Raw genomic sequence first — 27872 nt, forward strand, 5'->3', positions numbered from 1 at the left:
AACTAATGAACCAGGCAGTGTTTAAATGAATACAGTTTGTGTGTTGCTATTTCGGGGCATAAGCTAGCCGGTGGCGGGACAAAAAGCAGGCCTGCCGGCAGCTCCACACTACAAAAAACTGCTCTAGAGCTAAACACGGTGGCTTATGTTTGTAATACCAACCTAGGGAGGCTAAGACAGGAGGACCGCCATGAGTTCCAGGCCAGCATGGGCTATAGAGTGAGACAGTGTTTCCTGTTTTGAGATGGGTGTCTTTTGTATAGCCTTGGCTGTACTGGAACTAGTTTTGTAGATCAGGCTGAGATCTTAAAAAAATCTTAGAGAAAAAAAAAAATCTTAGAGAAAAGAAAAAGGGACGGGGAGAGTAGACATGTAACTCCTCCTCGGCACAATGCCTCCCTAGCAGGTATGTGGGCCTGGGCTTGATCCCCAGTGCCTCAAATCATGAAGGTCATTCTCATCTACACAGTAAGTTTGAAGCTAGCGGGTTATTTGAGATCCTGCCCCCCCCCCCAAAAAAGGTGAAATACCACCAAAAATAAAAAAAAAATCAAATGACAAAACAAAAGAAAAAACTCAGAAATAAAATGAGTTTAAAATGTCCTTTTAAGGGCCTACAAGGTACTATGACAGCCAGAGCTTTGGGCAATCTAGAAACTTAAGATGCTTGGCACATATCCCAAGGCGGTGAGCAGGATCTCTCACATGCTGACACGGAATCCCATCTGACAGGTGGAACCTGTGCTTTCTGTTATCCATTGCTGCCACGCCACAGCTGGCTTGATAGCACAGTTTCTAGACAGAACACAGCGAGATTAAAAAACAACCAAAACCCCACTCCATGCTGAAAATATCCAAGCAGCAAGATGTCTGAATGAAAACGGGGAGTTCTGCTATGCATGCACTATTGCTCCATCTCAAAGATACTGCATGGGCAGATGCACTGTTCAGAAAAAGCCCAGTTTTTTAAATGCTTAAAACTCGATCCACATATGACAGAGAACACAAATGCAGAGACAGTTTTCTAATCCAAGTTTTCTGACTGTGTTACCTGGATCCTGTATGATAGTTTCATATCATTATGTTCATTAAGTAGAATGAGTAATTTTTTTTAAATTTGGGGCAGTAGGTGTTCAACCAAACTATCAAGTTGTCTGTCTACTTCAGCAATATGTAGAAGGTTCTGGTATTAAATAATTGAAGAGTCAAAGTCTCAGAAGTTAAAAAAAAATGTACTTGCCAGTTTGAAAGTCACAGACAGTTTACTGTTCTATAATTAAATAAAGAGAAAGAAGAAGAACCCTTAGGTAGCAGGAATAAGCAAGAGTCTTCCACAGTCTGGCATCTGCAAGGAAATGAGAAAAAAGTTTTTACTTCCTTTCAATGACAGAAGTACCAACTACATCTGACAACAGCCCACACAACTGTAACCCCTCAAACTCTCTCAGATGGGTTCGTCCAGAGGTTCACTGTTGTTAATAACAAGACACCTGCTGATCCTCCTTTTTAGTACCTCTGCGTACATGGAAACATGCCATTCAATTATATTCTTCAAGTCATCAGTACGCATTTATTGTGTCAACAGTTTCACAAGTGGGAACTGACTCTCTAGGCAATTTTGACTACTTTGAACAATTCTGAACAAATTCTAATTAACTTACGTTGGTAGTTTTCCTCTTAAATACTCTACTACTCATTAATTCAATGGTATTGATATGTGTGTGTATAGAAACTTAAAAATTATATTCATTCAAGGCTGGAGAGAAGGCTCAGCAGTTAAGGGCATTTATTGCTCTTGTTCAGGACCCAGGTTCAACTCCCAACATTCACAAGATGGTTCACAACTATCTGTAACTTCAATTCTTGGGAATCTGATGTCTCTTCTGACCTTCATGGGCACTAAGCCTGCATGTGGTAGACATATATAGACACGGGCAAAGCATTCACAAAATAAAAATGAGTAAATCTAACTAAAATTTAAAAATGACTTTTTAAATTTTGTGTATGTGTACTTGCACAGTGATTAGAGGACAATTTTTGGGAAATGGTTCTTTCCTTCTACTGCATGGGTCCCAGGGATAGAGCTCAATTCCTTGGGCTGGGAAGCGAGTACCTTTACCTGCTGGTCGCTCTCCACCTCTCCTTTTCTGAGAAAGGCTTCATGTAAACTAGGCTGTCCTTAAACTAAATAGGAGGCTGATCTCGACACTCTGGATTCTCTTGTCTTTATGTCCTCAGTGCTGGGATTATAGGTTTGTGTTATTATGCCCAGCTTTTCATACTTGGTCCTTAAGGGAAATCCATGTCTTCTACTTCGTTTGTTTCCTTCCACCAAAAGCTTAAAAATTTTTCAATAGGTTTCATAAATAATGCTTCTTTTTTTTATTATGTGGATTAAGAAAAAGCTGTATGTGTTTGTGCATACCTGTAATCCCAGCACCTACAGAGGCTGAATGAGGCAGAACTTTTTGAGGTCAGCTTTGGCCTAAATAATCTAGATGCTGTCTTAAATAAAAGAGGGAGTTATACAGGAAAAGAAATTCACTGTGTAAGACTGTATAATAGCACTACAAAGGTGAAGTAAAGAAGCCAGGTACTAGCAGGTACCACACACCTCTGATTCTAGTATCCAGGAGACAGAGAAAGGTGGATCTCCATGAGTTGGAGGCTAGCCTGGTCTAGTTCCAGGACAGCTAGGGTTACATAATAAAGAGACCTTGTCTTAAAGTGCGAGGGGTAAGTGGAAGGGAATACCTTGTCTTAATTTTAGGAGAAGCTTCTTCTAGCTTTTCATTATAGAGCTGCCTTTCTTATTTACTGATATCATATACTGTATGATAATCAGACATCTTATGCAACATATTAAAAGAGCAATTCAAAGTTTGCCAAATGGTCTCTTCAATGTGTTCTTTCTGATAAGCCTAAGTGTTGCTCTTTCTCTTCTGGGGCCCAAACCCATTTTTTTGTTTCCAGAGACATTTAACAATTTAAAGTCAGAACCTACCAAGCTGGGCAGTGGTGGCACACACCTTAATCCTATCACTCAGGTGGCAGAAACAGGCAATTTTTTTTTTTTTTTTTGGGTTTTTCGAGACAGGGTTTCTCTGTGGCTTTGGAGCCTGTCCTGGAACTAGCTCTTGTAGACCAGGCTGGTCTCGAACTCAGAGATCCCCCTGCCTCTGCCTCCCGAGTGCTGGGATTAAAGGTGTGCGCCACCACCGCCCGGCTGACAGGCAAATTTTTGAGACCAAAGTTAGCCTGGTCTACAAAGCAAATTCCAGGAAAGCCTGGGTTAAAGAGAAAAAGCCTGTTTTGGGGGTTGGGAATGTAGAACCTACCAAAAGTGGCCAATTCCTAGAAGAAATTGATAAATATTATTGCTAATAACTAAAGAGTATTTCCTATTATTGTTATTATTATTATTATTATTATTTTGTTTTTTTGAGACAGAGTTTCTGGTGTAGGAGGTCCTTCTGTTTGTGTGTTGCTTTCATTGGTTAATTAATAAAGAAACTGCTTGCCTGATAGGGCAGCACTTAGGTAGGTGGAGAAGACAGAACTGAATGCTGGGAAGAAGGGCAGAGAAAGAGCCACTATGGAGCTGCCAGGTCAGACATGCTGAATCTTTCCTGGTAAGCTACGACCTCGTGGTGTTATCCATATTATTAGAAATGGGTTAAATCAAGATGTGAGAGTATAAGCTAGCCGGGCAGGACAGAACAAAGGGCTCACTCTCCCTGTAACGAGTTTCTCTGTGTAGCTTTGGAGCCTGTCCTGGAACTTGCTCTGTAAACCAGGCTGGCTTTGAATTCACACAGATCCACGTGCCTCTGCCTCCCGAGTACTGGGATTAAAGGCATGCGCCACCACCACCTGGCTTATTATTATTATCATTTTTTTTAACACTTTTAAAAAACTTTTTCTTTTGAGACAGGATCTCACTATGTAGCTCTGGCTTTCCTGGAATTTACAATGTAGACCAGGCTGTCCTTGAACCCAAAGAGATCTGTCTGCCTCTGCCTCCCAAGTGCCAGGATTAAAGGTGTGTTCCATCATACCCGGAGTTTATTATTATTTTTTTTTGATTTTTGAGACAGGGTCTCTATGTAGCCTTGTCTGTCCTAGAGCTTGCTATGTAGATCAGGCTGACCTTGAACTCAGAGATCCTCTTGCCACTAACTCTCTGAGTGCTGTGTGATGCCTGGCTGGGTATTCTATTTAGCTTTTCTAGTTTCTTATCAGAGGAAAATATTAGGTCTGGTACAGAATGAACCCTTCCACAGATTCATCTGCTTCAGTTTAAATGTGGCCTGGACAGCGACAGAGCAATCCTTCATTCATTCAATCGATATTCACTGAAGGACTGCTATCTGCCTGCAGCTTAGACAGTCCTATCACAGCCTTCCTGAAGTCCTTCTTCCACCAGCAGTAGGGCTGGACAACCACAGGCAAAGCAGCTAAACTCAGCTCTACCACCAGCACACAGAAGGGCCTCCAGGAAAGGTTTCATCAAGGAAAAGTAAAGGATCTTGGTCTATTCATAGAGATTTTTGTGAGGTTCTGCACTTAAACTACTAGACAATATCAACAGTGCAAGACTCTTAAGAGGCCCAAAACTTTTAAATGCTCATTAAAAAAGTATGACTTTTTTTTTTTTTAAAAAATGAGATTAAACAGTACTGCATAGAGAAAGAGCTGCAGAGCAGTGAAGCACGGTGGCTTGACTTATCTCCTACTACTACGAGAGGCTGGGTAGATCTAGAATACAACTTTGATGTGGAAAAAAAGCAGTGTGTACTAACAGCAGGGGAAAGAACTTAGCATGGTGGCAAATTTTAAGTGGTAAATGCCCATTCATTAGCCTGTAAAGCCATATATTAGAGGCTATATATGTAAAACACACACATACAAAGCTTTAATTTAGCATCATAATCAGAAAGAAAATTGGACTCAAATTGCTTTATGTTCAGTTAAATCTTGCTACCATCTGAAGAGATGGTAGAATAAACAAATACTTACTTGAGAAAGATGTTCAGTTACTGTGCATTTCCATCTACAAAAATAAACGTTTCAGAATAAATATGCCATGTCAGCTGGAATCCACTCCATCCTCAGTGCTTACTAAACACAAATTACTTTTTTTTGTTCTCCAGATATGGTTTTGTGCAGTTCTGGCTGTCCTGGAACTTGCTCTATAAACCAGGCTGGCCTTGAACTCTTAGAGATCTACCTGCCTCTGCCACCCAAGTGCTGGGATTAAAGACTTGGCATAAACACAAATTACTTGTTCTTAGTATAATATATGGGGTAGTAATCTTAAAGCAGAATTCAAAATTTGTGGGCTGGAGAGATGGCTCAGAGGTTAAGAGCATTGCCTGCTCTTCCAAAGGTCCTGAGTTCAATTCCCAGCAACAACATGGTGGCTCACAACCATCTGTAATTAGGTCTGGTGCCCTCTTCTGGCCCGCAGGCAGACACACAGACAGAATATTGTATACATAATAAATAAATAAATAATTAAAAAAGAATTCAAAATTTGTGATTGGATTCCATCGAGAATCCTAGGAAAAGAAGTCTTGTCAGGTGGTGGTGACACGCCTGCCTCTGCTTCCAGAGCAGGGATTAAAGGCATGCACCACCACACCCAGCTTTAATTTCTTGTTTAGAGTCAGGCATAGTATTGTGAACTCAGTGAAGTCCTTTGGACACAATTTTTTTTTATTGATAGTTATTGAACTCTACATTTTTCTCTGCTTCCCTCCCTGCCTCTCCCTTCTCCCCTTCAACCCTCCCTCAAGGTCCCCATGCTCCCAATTTACTCAGAAGATCTTGTCTTTTTCTACTTTCTACTTCCCATGTAGATTAGATCTATGTAAGTCTCTCTTAGCATCCATATTGTTGTCTAAATTCTCTGGTATTGTGGTTTGTAGGCTGGCTTTCTTTGCTTTATGTTTAAAAACCACCTATGAGTGAGTACATATGATAATTGTCTTTCTGTGTCCGGGTTACCTCACTCAAAATAATGTTTTCTAGCTCCATCCATTTTCCTGCAAAATTCAAGCTGCCATTATTTTGTTCTGCTGTGTAGTACTCCACTGTGTAAATGTACCACATTTTCCTTATCCATTCTTCAGTCAAGGGGAATTTAGGTTGTTTCCAGGTTCTGGCTATGGCAAACAAAGCTGCTATGAACATAGTTGAGCACATGTCCTTGTGGCACAACTGAGCATCCTTTAGATATATACCCAAAACTGGTATTACTGGGGGTCTTGAGGAAGTTGTTTCCTGATTTTCTGAGAAATCGCCACACTGACATCCAAAGGGGCTGTACCAGCTTGCATTCCCACCAGCAATGCAGAAGTGTTCCCTTTTCCCCACAACCTCTCCTGCATAAGTTGTCATCAGTGTTTTTGATCTTGGCCATTACAGGTGTAAGATGGAATCTCAGAGTTGTTTTGATTTGCATTTCTCTGATGACTAAGGATGTTGAACATTTCCTTAAGTGTCTTTCAGCCATTTTAGATTCCTCTGTTGAGAGTTCTCTGTTTAGGTCTGTACTCCATTTTTTTTATTGGATTATGTGATCTTCTGGTGTCCAATTTCTTGAGTTCTTTGTATATTTTGGAGATCAGACTCTGTCTGATGTGGGGTTAATGAAGAGCTTTTCCCATTCTGTAGGCTGTCATTTTGTCTTGTTGACCATGTCCTTTGCTTTACCGAAGCTTTTCAGTTTCAGGAGGTCCCATTTATTATTTGTTCCTCTCAGTGTCTGTGCTGCTGGCGTTCTATTTAGGAAGTGGTTTCCTGTGCCAATGCGTTCAAGTGTACTTCCCACTTTTTCTTCTATAAAGTTCAGTGTGGCTGGCTTTACATTGAGGTCTTTGATCCATCTGGACTTGAGTTTTATGTACGGTGATAGATATGGGTCTATTTTCATTCTTCTGTGTGATGATATCCAGTTATGCCAGCACTACTTGTTAAATATGCTTTCATTTATCCATTTGATACTTTTTGCTTCTTTATCAAATATTAGGTGTTCAAGGATGTGTGGATTGATATCCAGGTCTTCTATTTGCTTCCATTGGTCCTCCTGTCTGTTCTTATGCCAGTACCAGGCTGTTTTCAGTACTGTAGCTCTGTAGTAGAGTTTGAAGTCAGGGATTGTGATGCCTCCAGAAGTTCTTTTATTGCCCAGGATTGTTTTGGCTATCCTGGGTTTTTTGCTTTTCCAAATGAAGTTGAGTACTGTTCTTTAGAGGTCTTTGAAGAATTTTGCTGGGATTTTGATAGGCATTGCGTTGAATCTGTAGATTGCTTTTAGTAGGGTTGCCATTTTTAGTATATTAATTCTGCCTACTCAAGACCATGGGAGGTCTTCCACTTTCTGGTGTCTTCTTCAATTCCTTTTTTCAAAGATTTAAAGTTCTCGTCATACAAGTCTTCCACTTTTTAGTTAGAGTTACTCCGAGATATTTTATGCTATTTGTGGCTATTGTGAAGGGTGTTGATTCTCTGATTTCTTCCCCAGCCCTTTTATCATCTGTGTACAGGAGGGCTACTGATTTTTTTGAGTTTAACTTGTATCCTGCTAAATTTCTGAAAGCGTTTATGAATTGTAGAAGTTCCTTGGTAGAATTTTTGGGATCACTTATGTAAAATATCATCAGCAAATAGTGAGAGTTTGACTTCTTCTTTTCCAGTTTGTAGTCTCTTGATCTCCCTTTGGTGTCTTATTGCTCTAGCAGGTCCTCAAGAACTATACTGAATAGATATGGAGAGAGTGGACAACCTTGTCTTGTTCCTGATTTCAATGGATTCACTGGAAGTTTCTCTCCATTTATTTTGATGTTGGCTGTTGGCTTGCTGTATATTGCCTTAATTATGATTAGGTATGCTCCTTGTATTCCTGCTCTCTCCAAGACCGTTATCATGAAGGGATGTTGTATTTTGTCAAATGCTTTTTTGGCATCTAATGAAATGATCATGTAGTTTTTATTTTTCATCTTGTTTATTTGGTGGATTATGTTGGCAGATTTTCATATGTTGAACCATCCCTGCATCTGTGGGATGAAGCTGACTTGGTCATAGTGGATGATGGCTCTGATGTGTTCTTGGATTCAATTTGCTAGCATTTTATTGAGTATTTTTGCATCAATGTTCATGAGTGAGATTGGTTATGTAATTCTCTTTCTTAGTAATGTCTTTCTGTGGTTTGGGTATCAGGATAATTGTAGCCTCATAAAAAGAGTTTGGCAATGTTCCCTCTTTTTCTATTGTGTGGAATAATTTGAGGAGTATTGGTATTAGTTCTTCTTTGAAAGTCTTGTAGAATTCTGAGCTGAAACCCTCTGGTCCTGGGCTTTTTTTGGTTGGGAGACTTTTGATGACTGTTTCTATTTTTTCAGCAGTTATAGGTCTGTTTAATTTGCTTATCTGGTTTTATTTAATTTTGGTAAGTGATATTTATCCAGAAAGTTGTCCATTTCCTTTAAGTTTTCCAATTTTGTGAAGTACAGGTTTTCAAAATATGACCTGATGATCCTCTGTGTTTTCTCCGTGTCTGTTGTTATGTCCCCCTTTCATTTCTGATTTTGTTAATTTGGATATTCTCTTTTTGCCTTTTGGTTAGTTTGGATAGAGGTTTGTCTATTTTGTTGATTTCCTCGAAGAACCAACTCTTTGTCTCATTGAATCTTTGTATTGTTTCCTTTGTTTCTATTTTGTTGAATTTAGTTCTCAATTTGATTATTTCCTGCCTTTAGTTCTCTTAGGTGAGTTTGCTTCTTTTTTTCCTAAGGTTTTCAAATGTTCTATTAATTAATTCACTAGTGTGGAATTTTTCCAGCTTCTTTATGTAGGCATTCAGTGCTATGAACTTGCCTCTTAACACTGCTTTCATTGTGGACACAAAATTTACAGAGTCACACTTACTTTCAACATCAGGCTGAACATAACCTAAGTAACCAAATCAATTATTTCTGTCACAACGAATAGTAAGAATACCTTGACCTTTACTTCACTTACTATTTTTCCATGGCAGAACATAGGGCAGAGACTTGGGAACGCGCATGCCTGAAGCCAGGTTACTCTTATGTTCCATAACTATATTGTTTGCAGGACTAAAAAAAGAAAGGAATAATCTGATGTCATCATATCAATATTCTTCAGGTACACACACAAGACAATCAAAATGTGTGCATGCACGTGTGTTTTTGTTTGCTTTTTTGAAACTGTTTCTTTGTGTAGTTTTGGGATCTGTCCTGGAACTTGCTCTATAGACTAGGATGACCTTGAACTCACAGAGATCTGCCTGCCTTTTCCTCCTGAGTACTGGGATTAAAGGTATGTGCCCAACTTCAAAATGTGTTTTCAAGTTGGGGAAAATGTAAGCATAGTTCTTTCAAAACATTCTTGCACTTTGGATGATTACCATTTCTCTGGGATGTTTCTTATTCCATATGTGCATTAAGATGAAGTTAAATGTTAGTGGTGCACACCTTTAATCCCAGTACTGGGAGGCAGAGGCAAGGCAGATCTCTGAGTTGGAGGTCAGCCTGGTTTACAGACTGAGTTCCAGGACAGCCAGGACTACATAAAGAATACCTATCTCGAAAAGCAAAACAAAACAATAACAAAAGATGGAGTTAACTGTTTACATCTTATAAAAATTGAGATAAACACCTATAACACCTACTGGTTAGTATCCCTGTAAACAAGACAGCGGTGTCTATTCATGGTTGGAACTTTCTAAAGACCAGGCTTCCATCAAATTCACAGTGATTTGTTGGCCTTTGCCTCCTGAGTATGAGTGCTGGGATGAAAGCTGTTCCCCACCATGCTCGGTTGCAACAGACCTCTTCATAAACTATTACTTTTATGTGTATGAGTGTTTTATCTACATGTATGCCTATGCACCACTTGTGTGCCTAGTGCTTACAGAGGGCAGTAGAGGCTGTTGGATTCCTCTGAAGCTGGAGTTACAGAGAGTTGGGAGCCAGTATGTTGGTTATGGGAATTGAACCTCCTCTGTTGATGGAGGCTACTCGTTCATTTCCAGCTGCCCAGATTCAAAATAACCACACAGGAACTATATTAATTAAATCACTGCTTGGCCTTATTGCTCTAGCTTCTTAGCTCTTACATCTTAAATTAATCCATTTCTATTAATCTGTATATCGCCACGTTGCTATGGCTTACCAGTAAGGTTCTGGCAGACTGTGTCAGAGGTGTCTGGCTCCTGCAGGTGGCTATATGGCTTCTCTCTGACTCCACCTACTCACTCTATCTTTCAGCCTGGCTTTACTCTGTTAAGCCATTGGCCAAAAGCAGCTTCTTTATTAACCAATGGCAATAAAACATATTACAGCATACATCACATCCCACGTCTGTCCTCTGGAAAAGCAGTCAGTTCTCTTAAATATTGAGCCATCTCTCTAGCTCCTATAATAAATCTCCTAAGAACTGAAGTAAGTTAAAGTTGCCACCAATAAAACTAATCTAACTTTTTGTTATTGACTCAAAATAGTATACATTTATTAACTGACCTCAGTAATTAAGAAAAAAAAATGAAGTGCTTTCTGAGGGCTGGAGAGATGGCTCAGCAGTTCACAGTATGCACTGCTCTTCCAGAGGACCTGAGTTTGATTCCAAGCATCCACATCAGGCAGCCAGGGGATCTGACACCTCTGACCTCTATGGGCACCTAAACTCATATGCACATAACCACATACACATAATAAAAACAATAAAAATAAAATAAAAAGTTAAGCATTTAGGGGAAAATAGAGTATAGAATTTATTCCTTTATTTTCTGAGCCATCTCTCCAGCCCTGAGATATGCCTTCTTTCTTACTCATTAGATACTTTGGATTTCCCAATCTCAAACAACTTTCAGGATTTCAAAAAATAGTTATGGGCTAAGCAGAGATGGCTCAGCGGTTAAGAGCACTGATTGATTGTTTTTCCAGAGGTCCTGAGTTTAATTCCCTGCATACAAACAGTGGTTCATAACCACCTATAATTCAATTTGATCCTTGGCATGCAGGAATATATGTATATGACAGAAGAGTTTATGTATACAACAGAGTACTCATAAAATACATAAATAAATCCTTAGAATATTTACATGTGTGTGCGCTCATGTGTGTGGGTCCCCAGGAAAGGGTGTGGATTAAATCCTTAAAGTATTTACATGTGTGTGTGCATGTGTATGGGTCCCCAGGAGAGGGTGTGGATTAAATCCTTAAAGTATTTACATGTGTGTATGTGTGCATGTGTGTGGGTCCCCAAGAGAGGTGTGGATTAAATCCTTAAAATATTTACATGTATGTGCGCATGTGTGTGTGTGCATGTGTGTGTTGCCCAGGAGAGGTGTAGATTTCATGGAGCTGGAGTTATAAGCACTTGTGCGTTTGGCTAATGCGGGTGTGGGAACTACATTCCAGTCCTTTAAAGAGCAACAAGTGCTCTTAACCAGTAAAGTCATCCCTTCAGTCTTTTAAAAAAACTCTTGGAGAAAATTCTATTTGTGTTGCTGTATGTAAATGCTTATGCACACCACAGCGAGCATGCAGAAGTTGGGGGACAACTGTGTAAGTCTGTTTCCTTCTTTTACTATGTGGGTCTTGAAGATCAAATTCAGGTGTCAGTCATAGCCACAAATGCTTGTAGTCATTGAGCCATCTCACTAGCCATAGGATTTGTTCCCTACCCCAGGCATCGGTTATCTAGGGTTAAAGTAGTCTAAGTAGTATACATAACTGGTTATCTAGGGTTAACGTAGTCTAAGTAGTATACATAACCTGGTTATCTAGGGTTAACGTAGTCTAAGTAGTATACATAACTGGTTATCTAGGGTTAAAGTAGTCTAAGTAGTATACATAACTGGTTATCTAGGGTTAAAGTAGTCTAAGTAGTATACATAACTGGTTATCTAGGGTTAACATAGTCTAAGTAGTATACATAACTGGTTATCTAGGGTTAACATAGTCTAAGTAGTATAAATAACTGGAGAACTTTTTTCAGCCTTAAAACAATGGAAATCCTATAAAAATAACAACAAAGAAGTCCCAAACAATTAAAATACAAGAATATCAGGCACTATTGCTTTTCTTATTAAAATATAGAGGAGTAGTAGTATTATGTTTCGAGTATAAAGTCCATGATTTTATGGATCAAAGAACAAGTAAGGCTGAACAGTTAAGAGCACTTGCTGTTCTTGCAGGCACTGTAGCTTGCTTCTCAGCGCCTATGTTGGGTGGATCACAACCAACCCTCTCTAGCTCCAGGGTATCTGACCACTTCCTCTTCTGGCCTTCAGAACATGCGCGCACGTGAGCGCATACACACACACACACACACGCACGCACGCACGCACGCACGCACGCACGCACACCCACCCCTGAAAACCTCTTCTGGTTTCACAAATTATCTCTCTCAAAACAACAAGAAAAGAAAACCCTCACCAAACAATACTTGTACTAGGTTATCACCAAGAATTCTTATCAAGGAAAGATGGTGGCTTGCATTATTATTACTACTATTATTATTATTAGTTTTTTGAGATAGGCTGTCTCTGTATAGCTCTGGCTGTTCTGGAACTCACTCTGTAGACCAGGCTGGTCTAGAGCTCAGAGATCTGCCTGCCTCTGCTTCCCGAGTGCTGGAAATAAAGGTGTGCGCCACCCTTATTAATTTTTTTGGATTTGGGATGGTAGTGATGAGAGTAAGAGCATATATTCACCTGTTGTTGCTACAGAAGTTGGCTGTGCCCCAGACAAATGGAGTGCTAGTCTGTTCCCACAAATCTGCCAAAGAAAACAAAACAGTTTGTTATACTACTAGGAAAAACACCAGTCCATGTTAGTTGGATTTGTTAGATGGGAAATGATATAGCGAAATTTTGAGGGGTGAAAATGAAAACTGATTGAGTGCCCTGTCCAAGTAATACAGAAGCGGGAACTTAACAACTGAACGATAAAAGCATAAAAGCCATAAATAATAGTAATTGTGCCTAGTAACAATCACACACAGATGGCATAACAGGATTTATGGGGAAACAGATGTAAAGAAATGCTTCTTCTGCTCAAGGGGGATAGGTTGTTCTATGTGTCTGCAGAGTGATACAAAATGTGCTCATTTGGGGGCCCAATAAAAATAATAAGGTGTTACAAACAACATGGTGTGCTCATAAAAAAGAAAATCTTCCTTCTGTCTTAAGCAAATGATCTGAGATTAAAATCTGTGAAGGAAAAAAATGCAGAGGCATCTCACCTTTATCCCAGTCTTCATCACAAGGAGGGCACTGCCATGTGCTCTCAGCCAGAGTCTCTTGTCCAAGGTTCCTGGTTTGGTTGACTGCAAGACAATAGAGATTTGACACGTAAAGGGCAGGTGGGAGGACCAGCTAGGTTATCCTGGTTAAGGGATTTAAGGCCTTTAAAGGCTGCAGGGTAGCTTATTGAGTTTTTGTTTCTAAATACAGAAAGGATGAAAGCTGACAGGAATAAGCAGAAACAAAGACTGTTACCATAATTATTGCAGTTAACAGGATTGTTTATTTATTGAGGCAAGGTCTCAAAATCAGAGATGACCTTGACTCAGGTCCTCCTGCCTCTGCTTCTTAAGTTCAGGTCAGTGCCACTATGCCTATCATTTTTCTGGCACAAGAACTGGAACCCAGCCTTATCCATGTGAGGCAAGTGGCTTGACCCATTGAGCTCTATCTCCAGCCTCAAGGACTTTATTTTTAGATGATTTAATATAATAGTAGAAGAGAAAACAGTCTGACCTATATAAGAATCTAACAACCCACTGCTACAATGACAGCCATGTCAAAGGCAGAAAATTGTTCCTCTGAAATGGTGAAAGCCAGAAAGCAAGCTAATGATGCAGAATAATAGCCAACTGACCGGCTAACCCACCGTATCGGAACGTTTTGGCTAGTAAGGCTTACCCACATCCTGCTCAATACAGCTCTTGTCATCACAGCTGGAGATGTGATGACTGATTTCAGCCCGGGGAACCTGGTGCCGAGCATTGAAGGGACAAGTAGCCAATTTGTTTGCGACATCAGGATGATTCTGTGGAATCAAAATTAAGGGATTTATCAATTTTTTGGATATCATAAAATCCATGGAAACTAGCTCAGCCTTCTTCGATAAATGGCTCCATGAAATCCCTCAGCAAGTTACTGTGGTGGGTACACTCAGTCATGGTGGGCAACTCATCAGAGAAGCCTAAGAGGGAATTATTTATCATCCACACAGACCACATAGCTACTATCTCAGTAGTATCAAAATGTAAGCTTTTTGGTTATGACTGTAGGGATTCACACACACACACACACACACACACACACACACACACACACACTGGGATTTTAGTGGCTTATCAAGAGCAAAGCAGTCAGTGTGAGCAGTCAGACAGCACAGCCTGCATGGCTCAAGCTCTCTGGCTGTCTCTGAAAGCTGACATTCAGAATCCACACTAACAAGAAACAGTCTGCACTGCAGTAACGCCCTAGCTATTGCAATGTGACAGTGCTAAGAAACAGAGAGCTGCAGAGACAGCTAATCATTTTTCAGACCAATGCAGACACTTAAAGTACTGATGACTGAAATGAGGCCCTGAACAATTTAACCTTCGTTTGTTTGTTTTTGAAGACAGGGTTTCTCTGTGTAGCCCTGTCTGTCCTGGATCACTCTCTGTAGACCAGGCTGCCTTTGAACTCAGAGATCCATCTGCCTCTGCCTCTCAAGTGCTGGGATAAAAGGCATGTGTCACCATTGCCTGGTGAACAATTTAACCTTTATTTCATCTATTCCACTTAGGAAAACCCCAAGTGATAGGCACTTTGTGGGTTAGTAGCTTGTCACTTAAATGTCATGGTAAAGGTACTAGCAATTAAAAAATTAAGAAAAAAGAGGGCCTGGAGAGACAGCTCAGGGGTTAAGAGTGCTGCTATCCTTCCAGAGGTCCTGAGTTTGTTTTCCTGTATACAAAATAGAGGCCTGACAACTGCTTTTAACTTCAGCTCCAGGTAATTTAACACTTTCTTCTGGTCTCTCTGGGTACTCTCTCTCACACACATACACAAATTAAAAAAAGAAAAAAAAAAAAGAGGGGCAATGAGATGGCTCGGCGGGTAAAGGACCCTGCGGCCCGAGTCTGATGTCCAGGACCCACAAGGTAGGAGGAGAGGACTGACTCTCACAGCCTGTTTTCTTTCACATGCACATGTGACACACACATATTTGCAAACATACACATGCTAAAATGTATTGTTATTGTTTAAAAGAGAAAGAACATAAAGTTGGGTGGGTAGGGAGGTAGGGAGGATCTAAGAGGAATTGGGGGAAGGCAAATGCAATCAAAATATATTGTATTAAAAAAAACTTCTGTCCATAGAAAGTTTTAAAGATATGTCACAAATAAAACTCTAAATGTAAAAAGAAATTTGCATGGGTGTGGAGAGATGGCTCAGTGGTTAAGATTGCTTTTTGAGCAATCCTGAGGACCTTAGTTTGGATTCCAGCACTGCTGGTGGCCAAGTCAGAGGAGCAGTAGGTGGCAACTGAAGTTCAAGGTGTCAACCAACCAGGAGGCAACTCCCTGATGGGTGAATCTCGGATAGACAAGACGCCCCCCTCCCAAATGTCTTTTGCTTCTGCTGTCCTTTGCATGTTTGCCGCTGCCATCTTTCTCTGGTATCTGCCTGATGTGAATGGGTGTGGGGAGATCCCCATTGTCCGTCCGTAACATAGTGAGTTTGGTAGTATGTTTGGGAACATCCTGTCCTACTGGGCATTTTTACCTGTGGATTATTATGAAGATGATTCCTTCCTAAGCTGTACTGTCTAATTGATAATAATAATGTTAGTTTAAATAGAGTTTTGATGATAAAAAATAAAACAAGGAAGTATCACATAGCTAGAATACATGAATTTCTATTGAGCCACATAGACTGTAGCTTAGGTTAATGATTAAGAAAAACAATTGAGTCACAGTAGCTAGTTTAAATTCTTTTAACCTTAAGGCTGGGAGATGTGTTCACAGGTTTCAGAGTGCACCATAGCTGAAACAAAGCTTTGAAAATAACTTAAGGGGGGCTGGAGAGATGGCTCAGTGGTTAAGAGCATTGCCTGCTCTTCCAAAGGTCCTGAGTTCAATTCCCGGCAACCACATGGTGGCTCAAAACCATCTGTAATGAGGTCTGGTGCCCTCTTCTGGCCTGCAGGCATACACAGACAGAATATTGTATACTAAATAAATATTTTTTTTTAAAAAAGAAAATAACTTAAGGTTAGACTAGATGTTTTGATAAATAGCCTTGAGATGAAAAACCCAAGAAGACAATCCACAGTTTCAGAAAGGCACAGAGTTGAATGAGGAACTCTTTAAGGTTGGGGAACAAGAACAAAGCAGCCCAGTTATCATTAGTTGACATGCCTTTCTTGTTAGGATTGGTTGATGACCAAAGGTGATGATTAATTCCTCATACCCATTTCAGTCTCCTGATATTATGATGATTGGGTATGTACTCTAAAGATTTAAAGTACAGCTGACTGATTTTCATGTATAAAAGTTTAGGTTTGTGATTCCTTTAAGATTCCTCACAAGATTACCTTTCAGGATAAGTAATAAAGTAATTGGCCCTTCTTTATAACTGCAAAACACAGCCTGCCAGCAAAAGACCTGACTAAGAAGAATATCTTACTTGCTGCATGATTAATCTATAACAAGCTGCTTGGGTATGAATGCATGTGGGTTCTTGGGATAACTTGTTTTTCACCTGTAATATATAAAATGTTTAATTATGTAAGGGATATGGACAACATGCTCTTTTTTACATGTATTCACTGTAGACATTCACTTGAAAAACAGAATGTAACCACAATGTAATTTTTATATGAAAGGCTTTGCTGGGATATATAATATAAGGGGTAAAGATAAAATAGGCTAGAGGAGAACATCAAGAATCAGAGAGTTAGAAGGAAAATATCAAGATTGAGAGAATTAGGAGGAGAACATCAAGAGAGTTAGAAGGAGAAGAGAAACATCTAGAGAGACAGAAGAGACATTTCTGGATAGAGATAAGAGAATACAGAACACAGTATGAAGAATACAGAATTGAGAAGGAAACCACCAAAAGAGTGTGTGTCTTTTCCCCTAACCTTAGTAGCAGTGACTCCATTGATGTAGGGGTGTTTCTATCTATCTGCTGTTTCATTGGTTAATTAATAAAGAAACTGCTTGGCCTGATAGGTTAGAACAAAGGTGGGTGGAGTAGACAGAACAGGATGCTGGGAGTAAGGCAGATGCCTCGGGCAATTGCCCTGTCTCTCCTCTCTGGGACAGTCGCCATGAAGCCAGCCACCAGGTCAGACATGCTGAATCTTTCCCGGTAAGACACCACTTTGTGGTGCTACACAGATTATTAGAAATGGGTTAATCAAGATGTGAGAATTAGACAATAAGAGGCTGGAACTAATGGACCAGGCAGTATTTAAAAGAATACAATTTGTGTGTTGTTACTTCGGGGCATAAGCTAGCCAGTCGGCTGGGAGCCTGGCAGGAACGCAGCCTGCTGGTCCTCACTACACTCCATGGATTTCCTCTGAATCCTATACTGCGGGGGAGGGGGAGGGCTAGCTCCCAGGCAGCACAACAGCACTCAGTAATAAGCTGGGTATGGCCTTGCATGCCTGTAAAGCAGTCAGTGCTGGTAGGCAGCAAAGATAACAGGCAACTTGATGGGGTTTTTATTGCCTGCCAACCTAGTTGACAAAAGAAGTAATAAGCTTCAGGTACAGGGAGAGACTCTGTCTCAAAGGAATAAGTCAGAGTGATAGACGGGAGCACCCTTTATCCTCGCCCAGCTTCCTCTTGTGCACACATATGTATTATACACATACCACACTCACACAGAAAACTGTAGCCAGCTACAGTGGCACAGACCTTCAGTCCCAGCACTTGGGAGGTGGAGGTAGCGAGATCTGAGGGCAACGGTCATTCTTAGTGAGTGGAGACCAGCCTTGGCTACAAAAAGCCCTATTTCAAAAAACTATCTTCCCTTCCCTAACAACTCCAACCAAACAACAACAACAAAAAGCAGTTTGTGGCTCAGGCCTATAATACCAACTACGGAGTCTAAGGTAGGAGAATGGGAAGTTCAGTTGGCCTGGGCTGTGAGTTCAAGGTCACCCTGGGCAATTTAGTGAGTCTGAGACTCCTCTGGTGTCCCCAGTACTGCCTTCCCTTTTCCCCACAAAAATGCAAAGAAAAATGAAACACATGAGGCACAGTCTCCATTACTTACATAAGACATGTTAGACATTGAAAGCAAAGGCTTTTGGAGATAGGGTCTTGCTATACAGTCCTGAATGGACTTGAATTTGTGGCAATTCTGCCTTAGCCTTGCAAATGATAGGATTACAGACACGAACCACTATACCTACTTAAGGGAAACAACTTAGAAATTTTTTTACTTTAAATGTGTATGAGGTATTGGATTCTCTTGAAGCAGTTGTGAGCCACTTGTGAAGCTGGGTGCTCTGGAAGGGCACTACAGGGGCTCCTAACAGCTGGTCACCTCTCCAGCCTCCACCTCTCCTTTTTTTTGTTGTTGTTTGTTTAAATCTCTCCATGCAATGTACTTACTCTATAGACCAGGCTGGCCTTTAACTCAGAGTATCTCTGCCTACCTCTGCCTCCTGAGTGCTGGCATTAAAGGCATAATCTACCATCGCCAGCTAAATTAAAAAAAATATTACACATATGAAGGTTCTGCCTGCATGTATGTATATATGCATCATGCATCATATGTGTGCCTGAACAGAAGAGTGGGTCAGATCCCCTGAACTGGAGTTATATGGTTGTGGGTCACCATGTAGTTGCTGGGAATCAAACCAGGTCTTCTGTAAAAACAACAAGTGTTCTTAATTGCTGAGTTATCTCTTTATCCTCCACCTAGGATTTCTTTTTTCAGACATGGTCTTTTTTTGGGGAGGTTTGAGACAGATTTTTCTCTGTGCAGCCATGGCTGTCCTGGAACTCTCTCTGTAGATCAGGTTGGTCTCGAACTCACAGAGATCCACCTGCCTCTGCCTCCCTAAATGCTGGGATTAAAGGTGTGCACCACCACAGCCTGATGAGACTTGGTCTTATCAAGTATCCTAGGAGGTCACTACTTAATTTACTTGTCGTTGACCTTATGGCAATCCTCCTGCCTCAACTTCCTGGTTCAACTGTCTAGATTACAGGTGTGCGCCACTATGTCTGGTTGGTTTGCTTCTTTGTTTTGAGACAGTCTCATGTAGTCCAGGTTAACAAGCCTAACTTGCAAAAAAAAAAAAAAAAAAAAAAAAGCCTAACTTGCTATATAGTTGAGGGTAATGTTGAACTTTTGATTTTCCTGCTTCTACCTCTTTAGTGCTGGGATTATAGGCTTGAAAATCAAACATGAAATGGGATGAGTGACTGCGGGAGCAACAACAGCAGCGGCTTCCAGAAGCTATAGTAAGAAGTTCCTCTGGGAAAGAGCACCTGTGTCCCAGCTAGCATCCACTGCCATTCTCTGTGTGAAATGCCTTACTGCTGCAGTGACCATCGGAAACTTAGCCCCCACCTGCACCTTGAGGAGTGGTTACCGAGGTTCTTCTGCTCTGCCTGCACCTGAGGGAGCATTCAACCGAGCCAGAGTCCCTAAATACATCAGCTGGAGGAAGACATGGTAGACAGTGTAAGGGTACATTCAACAGCATAAAGAGCAAGGCAACCCCACCAGAAACTAGGTTCTACAACAGTAAGACCTGAACATCCAAAGGCAGATCAAGCAGAAAAAAAAACTACCTTAAAAATAATTTTATAAAAATGATTGAGGCCCTTAAAGAAGTGGAAGACAAACAAAAAATGGAAGAAATTAACATATGCCTTAAAGAAAACCAAGAAAAAGCAATCAAACAGTTGAAGGAAACAGTTCAAGACTTGAAAACTGAAATAGAGGCAATTAAGAAAATGCAAAACGAGGGAATTCTGGAATTAAAAAATTTGGATAAGTGATCAGGAACCACAAATACAAACATAAACAACAGAATATAAGAGATAGAAGAGAGAATCTCAGGCACTGAAGATATGATAGAGGAAATAGATTCACTGGTTAAAGGAAATGTTAAATTCAACAAATTCTTTTTTTATTGATAGTTATTGAACTCTACATTTTTCTCTGCTTCCCTCCCTGCCTCTACCCTCCCCTCTTCAACCCTCTCTCAAGGTCCCCATGCTCCCAATTTACTCAGAAGATCTTGTCTTTTTCTACTTTCTACTTCCCATGTAGATTAGATCTATGTAAGTCTCTCTTAGCATCCATATTGTTGTCTAAATTCTCTGGTATTGTGGTTTGTAGGCTGGCTTTCTTTGCTTTATGTTTAAAACCACCTATGAGTGAGTACATGTGATAATTGTCTTTCTGTGTCCGGGTTACCTCACTCAAAATAATGTTTTCTAGCTCCATCCATTTTCCTGCAAAATTCAAGCTGCCATTATTTTGTTCTGCTGTGTAGTACTCCACTGTGTAAAATGTACCACATTTTCCTTATCCATTCTTCAGTCAAGGGGAATTTAGGTTGTTTCCAGGTTCTGGCTATGGCAAACAAAGCTGCTATGAACATAGTTGAGCACATGTCCTTGTGGCACAACTGAGCATCCTTTAGATATATACCCAAAACTGGTATTACTGGGTCTTGAGGAAGTTGTTTCCTGATTTTCTGAGAAATCGCCACACTGACATCCAAAGGGGCTGTACCAGCTTGCATTCCCACCAGCAATGCAGAAGTGTTCCTTTTTCCCCACAACCTCTCCTGCATAAGTTGTCATCAGTGTTTTTGATCTTGGCCATTCTTACAGGTGTAAGATGGAATCTCAGAGTTGTTTTGATTTGCATTTCTCTGATGACTAAGGATGTTGAACATTTCCTTAAGTGTCTTTCAGCCATTTTAGATTCCTCTGTTGAGAGTTCTCTGTTTAGGTCTGTACTCCCTTTTTTTTATTGGATTATGTGATCTTCTGGTGTCCAATTTCTTGAGTTCTTTGTATATTTTGGAGATCAGACTTTGTCTGATGTGGGGTTAGTGAAGATCTTTTCCCATTCTGTAGGCTGTCATTTTGTCTTGTTGACCATGTCCTTTGCTTTACCGAAGCTTTTTAGTTTCAGGAGGTCCCATTTATTAATTGTTCCTCTCAGTGTCTGTGCTGCTGGCGTTCTATTTAGGAAGTGGTTTCCTGTGCCAATGCGTTCAAGTGTACTTCCCCCTTTCTCTTCTATAAGGTTCAGTGTTGAGGTCTTTGATCCATTTGGACTTGAGTTTTATGCATGGTGCCTGTCCAGGACCTCTGGTTTTCAGAGATTCCACTGAGAAGTCAGATGTAATTCTGATGGGTTTTCCCTTATATGTTACTTGGCCTTTTTAAATTGTAGCTCTTAATATTCTTTATTTATTCTGTACGTTTAGCATTTTGATTATTATGTGACAAAGGGACATTTTTTTGGTTCAGTCTGTTTGGTGTTCTGTAATCTGCTTGCACTTTTTGCATTTTCATTCTTCTGTGTGTTGATATCCAGTTATGCCAGCACTACTTGTTAAATATGCTTTCTTTTATCCATTTGATACTTTTTGCTTCTTTATCAAATATTAGGTGTTCGAGGATGTGTGGATTGATATACGGGTTTTCTATTTGTTTCCATTCGTCCTCCTGTCTGTTCTTATACCAGTACCAGGCTGTTTTCAGTACTAGGTAGAGTTTGAAGTCAGGGATTGCGATGCCTCCAGAAATTCTTTTATTGCCCAGGATTGTTTTGGCTATCCTGGGTTTTTTGCTTTTCCAAATGAAGTTGAGTACCATTCTTTTGAGGTTTTTGAAGAATTTTGCTGGGATTTTGATGGGCATTATGTTGAATCTGTAACAAATTCTTAACACAAAATATCCAGGAAATCTGGGACACTGTGAAAAGACTAAACTAAGAATAATAGGGATAGAAGAAGGAGAAGTACAACTCAAAGGCACAGAAAATATATTCAACAAAATCACAGAAGAAAACTTTCCTAACCTAAAGAAAGACATGCCTATTAAAGTGCAAGCAGATTACAGAACACCAAACAGACTGGACCAAAAAAATGTCCCTTTGTCACATAATAATCAAAATGCTAAACGTACAGAATAAATAAAGAATATTAAGAGCTACAATTTAAAAAGGCCAAGTAACATATAAGGGAAAACCCATCAGAATTACATCTGACTTCTCAGTGGAATCTCTGAAAACCAGAGGTCCTGGACAGGCATTATGCAGACACTGAGATCACGCATGCCAGCCCAGACTTTCAGTCACAAAAGACATAGAAAACAAGATATTCCAGGACAAAACCAGATTTAAATAATACCTATCCACAAATCAGCCTTAGAGAAAGTATTAGATGGACAATCCAAGCAAGTGATCTACATCCACAAAAACAAAGACAATAGATGATCTCACAGCAGAAAATCTCAAAGAAGGGAAATGTGTTGGGCCAAAATTATCTCAGGGCCTGTACCTCAAGGCCCGCAGGACAGAGAAAAGCCTGGCACAAGTTTGAAGAATAGTCTCAATGCTACCGAGTGGGGATGAGACAGCAAAATCTAGGTAGACACCCCTCTAGTCAGAGGGAGGGCTTGGCTGTCTCTCATTGGCTGGAGGTACTCCCACATAACACAATGTCACTTAACCTATATAAGCTGACGCTCACAGTAATAAACTGAGTTCCTGCCTTGAATTGACTCCCTATTGCATCTGATTGCCCTGCATCGTGGGGCTGTAGAATGGGCAGACAGTGCACTCACCTTTCCCTGGGGAACAAGGCTAAGGAGGCCTGGCAGAAATATACATACAATGCCACCACTACCAAAACCAAAATAACAGAAAATAGCAATCACTGGTCATTAATACCCCTTAATATCAATGGACTCAATTTGCCTATAAAAAGACACAGGTTGGATACAAAAACAGAATTCATCCTTCTACTGCACACAAGAAACACACCTCAACCTCAAAGACAGACATTACCTCAGAGTAAAGGGTTGGGAAAAGATTTTCTAATCAAATGGACCTAAGAAACAAGCGGGTGTAGCTATCCTAATATCTAACAAAATAGACTTCAAACTAAAATCAATCAAAGGAGACAAAGAAGGATATTTCACAGGAAAAATAAATCAAGATGAAGTCTCAATCCTGAGTATTTGTGCTCCAAATACAAGGTACCCACCTTTGTAAAAGAAACAGTACTAAAGCTTCTTAAATCATTTATCAAACCCCACACACTAATAGTGGGAGACTTCAATGCCCCACTCTCACTGCTGGACAGGTCTGCCAGACAGAAACTTAACAGAGAAAAGAACAGATGTCATGAATCAAATGTACTTAACACACACCTATAGAACATTCCACCCACAGACAAAAGAATATACTTTCTTCTCAGCAACTCATGGAACTGTCTCAAAAATTGACCACATACTTGGTAACAAAGCAAACCTCAACAGATACAAATAAATTGGAATACCCCATGTATCTTATCGGATCACCACGGCTTAAAGTTAGAGTTTAACAACACTAATTTTAGAAAGCCCACAAACACATAGAAATTGAACAAGGTTTACTGAAGGCTCACTTGGTCAAGGAAGAAAGAAATTAAAGACTTCCTAAAGTTCAATGAAAATGACTGCACAACACACCCAAATTTATGGGACACAATGAAAGCAGTGCTAAGAGAAAAGTTCATAACACTAAATGCCTGCATAAAGAATCTGGAGAAGGCTGGGAGGTAGTGGTGTAGGTGTGCATCTTTAATCCCACCACTCAGGAGGCAGAGGCAGGTGGTTGAAGTCAGCCTGATCTACAGAACTAGTTCCAAGACAGCTAGGGCTGTTACACAGAGAAACCCTGTCTCAAAAAACCAAAATTAAAAAAAAAAGAAGCTGGAGAAATCCCACACTAGCAAATTAACAGAACACAAAAAGAAGTAAACTCACCCAGGAGGAGTAGACAGTGGGATATAATTAAGTTGAGGGCTGAAATCAATAAAATAGAAACAAACAAACAAAAAAAAAAAAAATACCAAGAGTCAATGAGACAAAGATTTGGTTCTTTGAGAAAAATCAACAAGACAGATTTATCCAAACTAACCAAAAGGCAGAGAGAGAATATCCAAATAAACCAAATCAGAAATGAAAAGGGGGACATAACGGATTCTGAGGAAATCCAGAGAATTATCAGGTCATACTTCAAAAACTGTATTCCACAAAATTAGAAAATTTAAAGTAAATGGACAATTTTCTGGGTAAGTAAAATTAAATACAACAATAAAATCAAGACCAGGTGAACAATTTAAGTAGACCTATAACACATAAGGAAATAGAAACAGTCATCAAAAGCCTCCCAACCAAAAAAGCTCAGGGCCAGATGGTTTCAGCACAGAATTCTACCAGGACTTCAAAAAAGAGCTATTACTGATGTTCCTCACAGTGTCCCACACAATAGAAACTGAAGGACATCACCCAACTCTTTGTACAAGGCTACAGTTACATTGATGCCCATAGACACAAAGACACAACTAAGAGAGAGAATTACAGACCAATCTCCCTCGTGAACACTGATGCAAAAATACTCAATAAAACACTGGCAATCCAAATCCAAGAGCACATCAGGAAATTATCCACCATGACCAAGCCGACTTCATCCCAGAGATTCAGAGATGGTTTAACATATGAAAATCTATCAAGGTACTCCATCATATAAATAAACGGGAAGAAAAAGCCCACAGGATCATCTCATTAGATGCTGAAAAGCCTTTGACAAAAATCCAACACCCCTTCGTGATAAAGGTCTTGGAGAGATCAAAGATACAAGGAACATACCTAAACATAATAAAGGCAATATACAGCAAGCTAACAGTCAACATCAAATTAAATGGAGAGAAACTCAAAGTGATTCCACTAAAATCAGGAACAAGACAAGGCTGTCTACTCTCTCCACATCTACTCAATATAGTACTTGAAGTTCTATCTAGAGCAATAAGACAACAAAAGGAGATCAAGGGGAACAAATTGGAAAGGAAGAAGTCAAACTTTCACCATTTGCAGATGGCATGATAGTTTATGTAAGTGATCTGAAGAATTCTATCAGGGAACTCTACAGCTGATAAACACTTTCAGTAATGTGTTCGGATACAAGATTAACTAAAAACAAAACAACAACAACAAAAGAATCAGTAGCCTTCCTTTACAAAGATGATAAATGGGCTAAAAAAGAAATCAGAGAAATATTACAATAGCTACAAACAATACAAAATATCTTGGGGTAACTCTAACCAAACAAGTGAAAGACCCATATAACTTAAATCTTTGAAGAATACAACTGAAGAGGATGTCAGATAATGGAAAGATCTCCCATGTTGTTGGATAGGTAGGATTAACATAGTAAAAAGGTAATCTTACCAAAAGCAATCTACAGATTCAATGCAATACTCATCAAAATCACAGCACAATTCTTCACAGACCTCAAAAGAACAATACTAAATTTCATATGGAAAAACAAAAACCTAGAATAGCCAAAACAACCCTATACAATAAAGGAACATCTGAAGGCATCTCCATCCCTGTCTTCAAACTCCATTATAGAGCTATAGTAATGAAAATAGCTTGGTACTGGCACAAAAACAGATAGGTGGAGCAATGGAATCAAATGGAAGACTCTGACATTAAACTCACACACCTATGAACATCTAATTTTTTAAAAAACAGTATTTTTGCCTTGAAGTTGAATACTCTTCTTTTGAGGTCTTTGAAGAATTTTGCTGGGATTTTGATGGGCATTGTGTTGAATCTGTAGATTGCTTTCAGTAGGATTGCTATATTTACTATGTTAATGCTGCCTACCCAAGAGCATGGGAGGTCTTCCACTTTCTGGTGTCTTCTTCAATTTCTTTCTTCAAAGATATAAAGTTCTTGTCATACAAGTCTTCCACTTGTTTGGTTAGAGTTACTCCGAGATATTTTATGCTATCTGTGGCTATTGTGAAGGGTGTTGATTCTCTGATTTCTTCCCCAGTCCTTTTATCATCTGTGTACAGGAGGGCTACTGATTTTTTTGAACTCAAGGACTTTATGCAAGTTAGACAAGCTAGATTCTACAAATTAAACTATACTTCAAGCCCTAAATACTTTTTTAAAATATTAAATATGAATTATATATAGTTTAAATATTATTAAACTTTTCATATCTGTATCTGACATTGATATTCTCTAAAAAAAAATAGGAGCAGATGAGATGGCTGAGGTTAAGAGCCCTACTGCTCTTGCAGAAGACCTGGATTTAGTTCCAGAGCCCACATGGTGGCATATGACTGTATGTAAACTCAGTTCTAGGGGACTTGATGCCTTCTTACAAATGTTCTTGGGCACCAAGTACACATGTAGTACACATATGTATATGCAAGCAAATACTTATATACAAAAATATAAATTGTTTTTGGTTTTTGAAGATAGGGTTTCTTTGCGTTGCTTTGGAGCCTGTCCTGGAACTAGCTCTTGTAGACCAGGCTGGCCTCAAATTCACAGACCCACCTGCTTCTACCTCCTGAATGCTAGGATTAAAAGCCTGCACCACCACTATCCGGCAAAATATAAATCTTAATTTTTTTTTAAAATTTTACTTTGAAAACTACTGAAGTACATTTTTCCTAAGATTTATTTATTCACTTATTTTATGTATATGTGTGCTCTGTCTTCAGGCACACCAGAAGAAGTAATCTGATCCCATTACAGATGGTTGTGAGCCACCATGTGGTTGCTGGGAATTGAACTCAGGACCTCTGGAAGAGAAGTCAGGTGCTCTTAACCACTGAGTCAACTCTCCAGCCTCCAAGATCGTACTTTGTTAATTGCTTTGTGTGTGTGTGTGTGTGTGTGTGTGTGTGTGTGCATGAGTGCATCTGCCTGTGGAAGAAGAGGGCACTGGATTTCCTAGGTTTGGAATCACGGGACGTTGTGAGCTGACTGATATGGGTGGTAGAATTTGTGACCTCTGGAAGAGTAGCAAGTGCTCCAACTCTGACATCAGTATTCTAACAACCCTTTACAAGTACATTCATTCTTTGATTCATTCATTCGTCTGTCTGTTTCTTTCTTTCTATCTATCTATCTATCTATCTATCTATCTATCTATCTATCTATCTATCTATCTACCTATCTACCTACCTACCTACCTACCTACCTACCTACCTACCTACCTACCGATTGGCTTTTTGAAACAAGTTTCTCTGTGTAACATCTCTGACTGTCCTAGAACTCACTTTGTAGATCAGGCTGCCTCTAACTCACAGAGATCCTCTGCCTCTGCCTCTTGAGTGCTGGGATTAGAGATGTGCACCAGACCCCTCAGCTAGTTTTTAATTAAAAGAGGACTAGAGCACATTGTATTAGCTAAGTCTATAAAGAAGTAAGCAGAGAGAAAACACTAATTAAAAAAAAAAGATTTGCAATCTGGTGAGAGGCTTACTGGTTAACAATGCTTACTGCTCTCTCATGGGAGCTAACTGCAGTTCCTAGCACCCACACGGTGGCTCAGACTGTTAATTCCAGTACCAAGGGATCTGATGCCTTCTGGCTTTTGTGGGCACCTGTGTGAACATTGTGCATATAAACTTACATAGGCAGACAGACATATACATAAATTAAAAGAAAACAATTTAAAAAAATTAAAAAAGATGAAACCGAGTTACCTTTAGGAAGAATATTTTGAGTTAAGAATTCTAAACAAGATGTCAGAGAGAACCGTAACAGAGATG

At 39.8% G+C, this 27872-nt stretch overlaps 1 protein-coding gene across 1 annotated transcript in view; it reads right to left on the reverse strand.

Moving 5' to 3' along the window:
* Nucleotides 1-1238: 1238 nt before the first annotated feature.
* Gtsf1 (gametocyte specific factor 1) overlaps nt 1239-27872 on the reverse strand; it is a 32055-nt gene continuing 5421 nt past the window's right edge. The window contains exons 4-9 of the mRNA XM_038344019.1: nt 13955-14081; nt 13273-13356; nt 12743-12806; nt 9025-9119; nt 5020-5053; nt 1239-1345 (exon numbers count right to left, since the gene is read on the reverse strand). Of these exons, the coding sequence (XP_038199947.1) occupies nt 5037-5053; nt 9025-9119; nt 12743-12806; nt 13273-13356; nt 13955-14081 (387 nt within the window). The 3' untranslated portion in view covers nt 1239-1345; nt 5020-5036. The remainder of the gene's footprint in view (nt 1346-5019; nt 5054-9024; nt 9120-12742; nt 12807-13272; nt 13357-13954; nt 14082-27872) is intronic.

This window comes from Arvicola amphibius, chromosome 9 (assembly GCF_903992535.2).
Source record: "Arvicola amphibius chromosome 9, mArvAmp1.2, whole genome shotgun sequence".
NCBI classification, from domain to species: Eukaryota; Metazoa; Chordata; class Mammalia; order Rodentia; family Cricetidae; genus Arvicola; species Arvicola amphibius.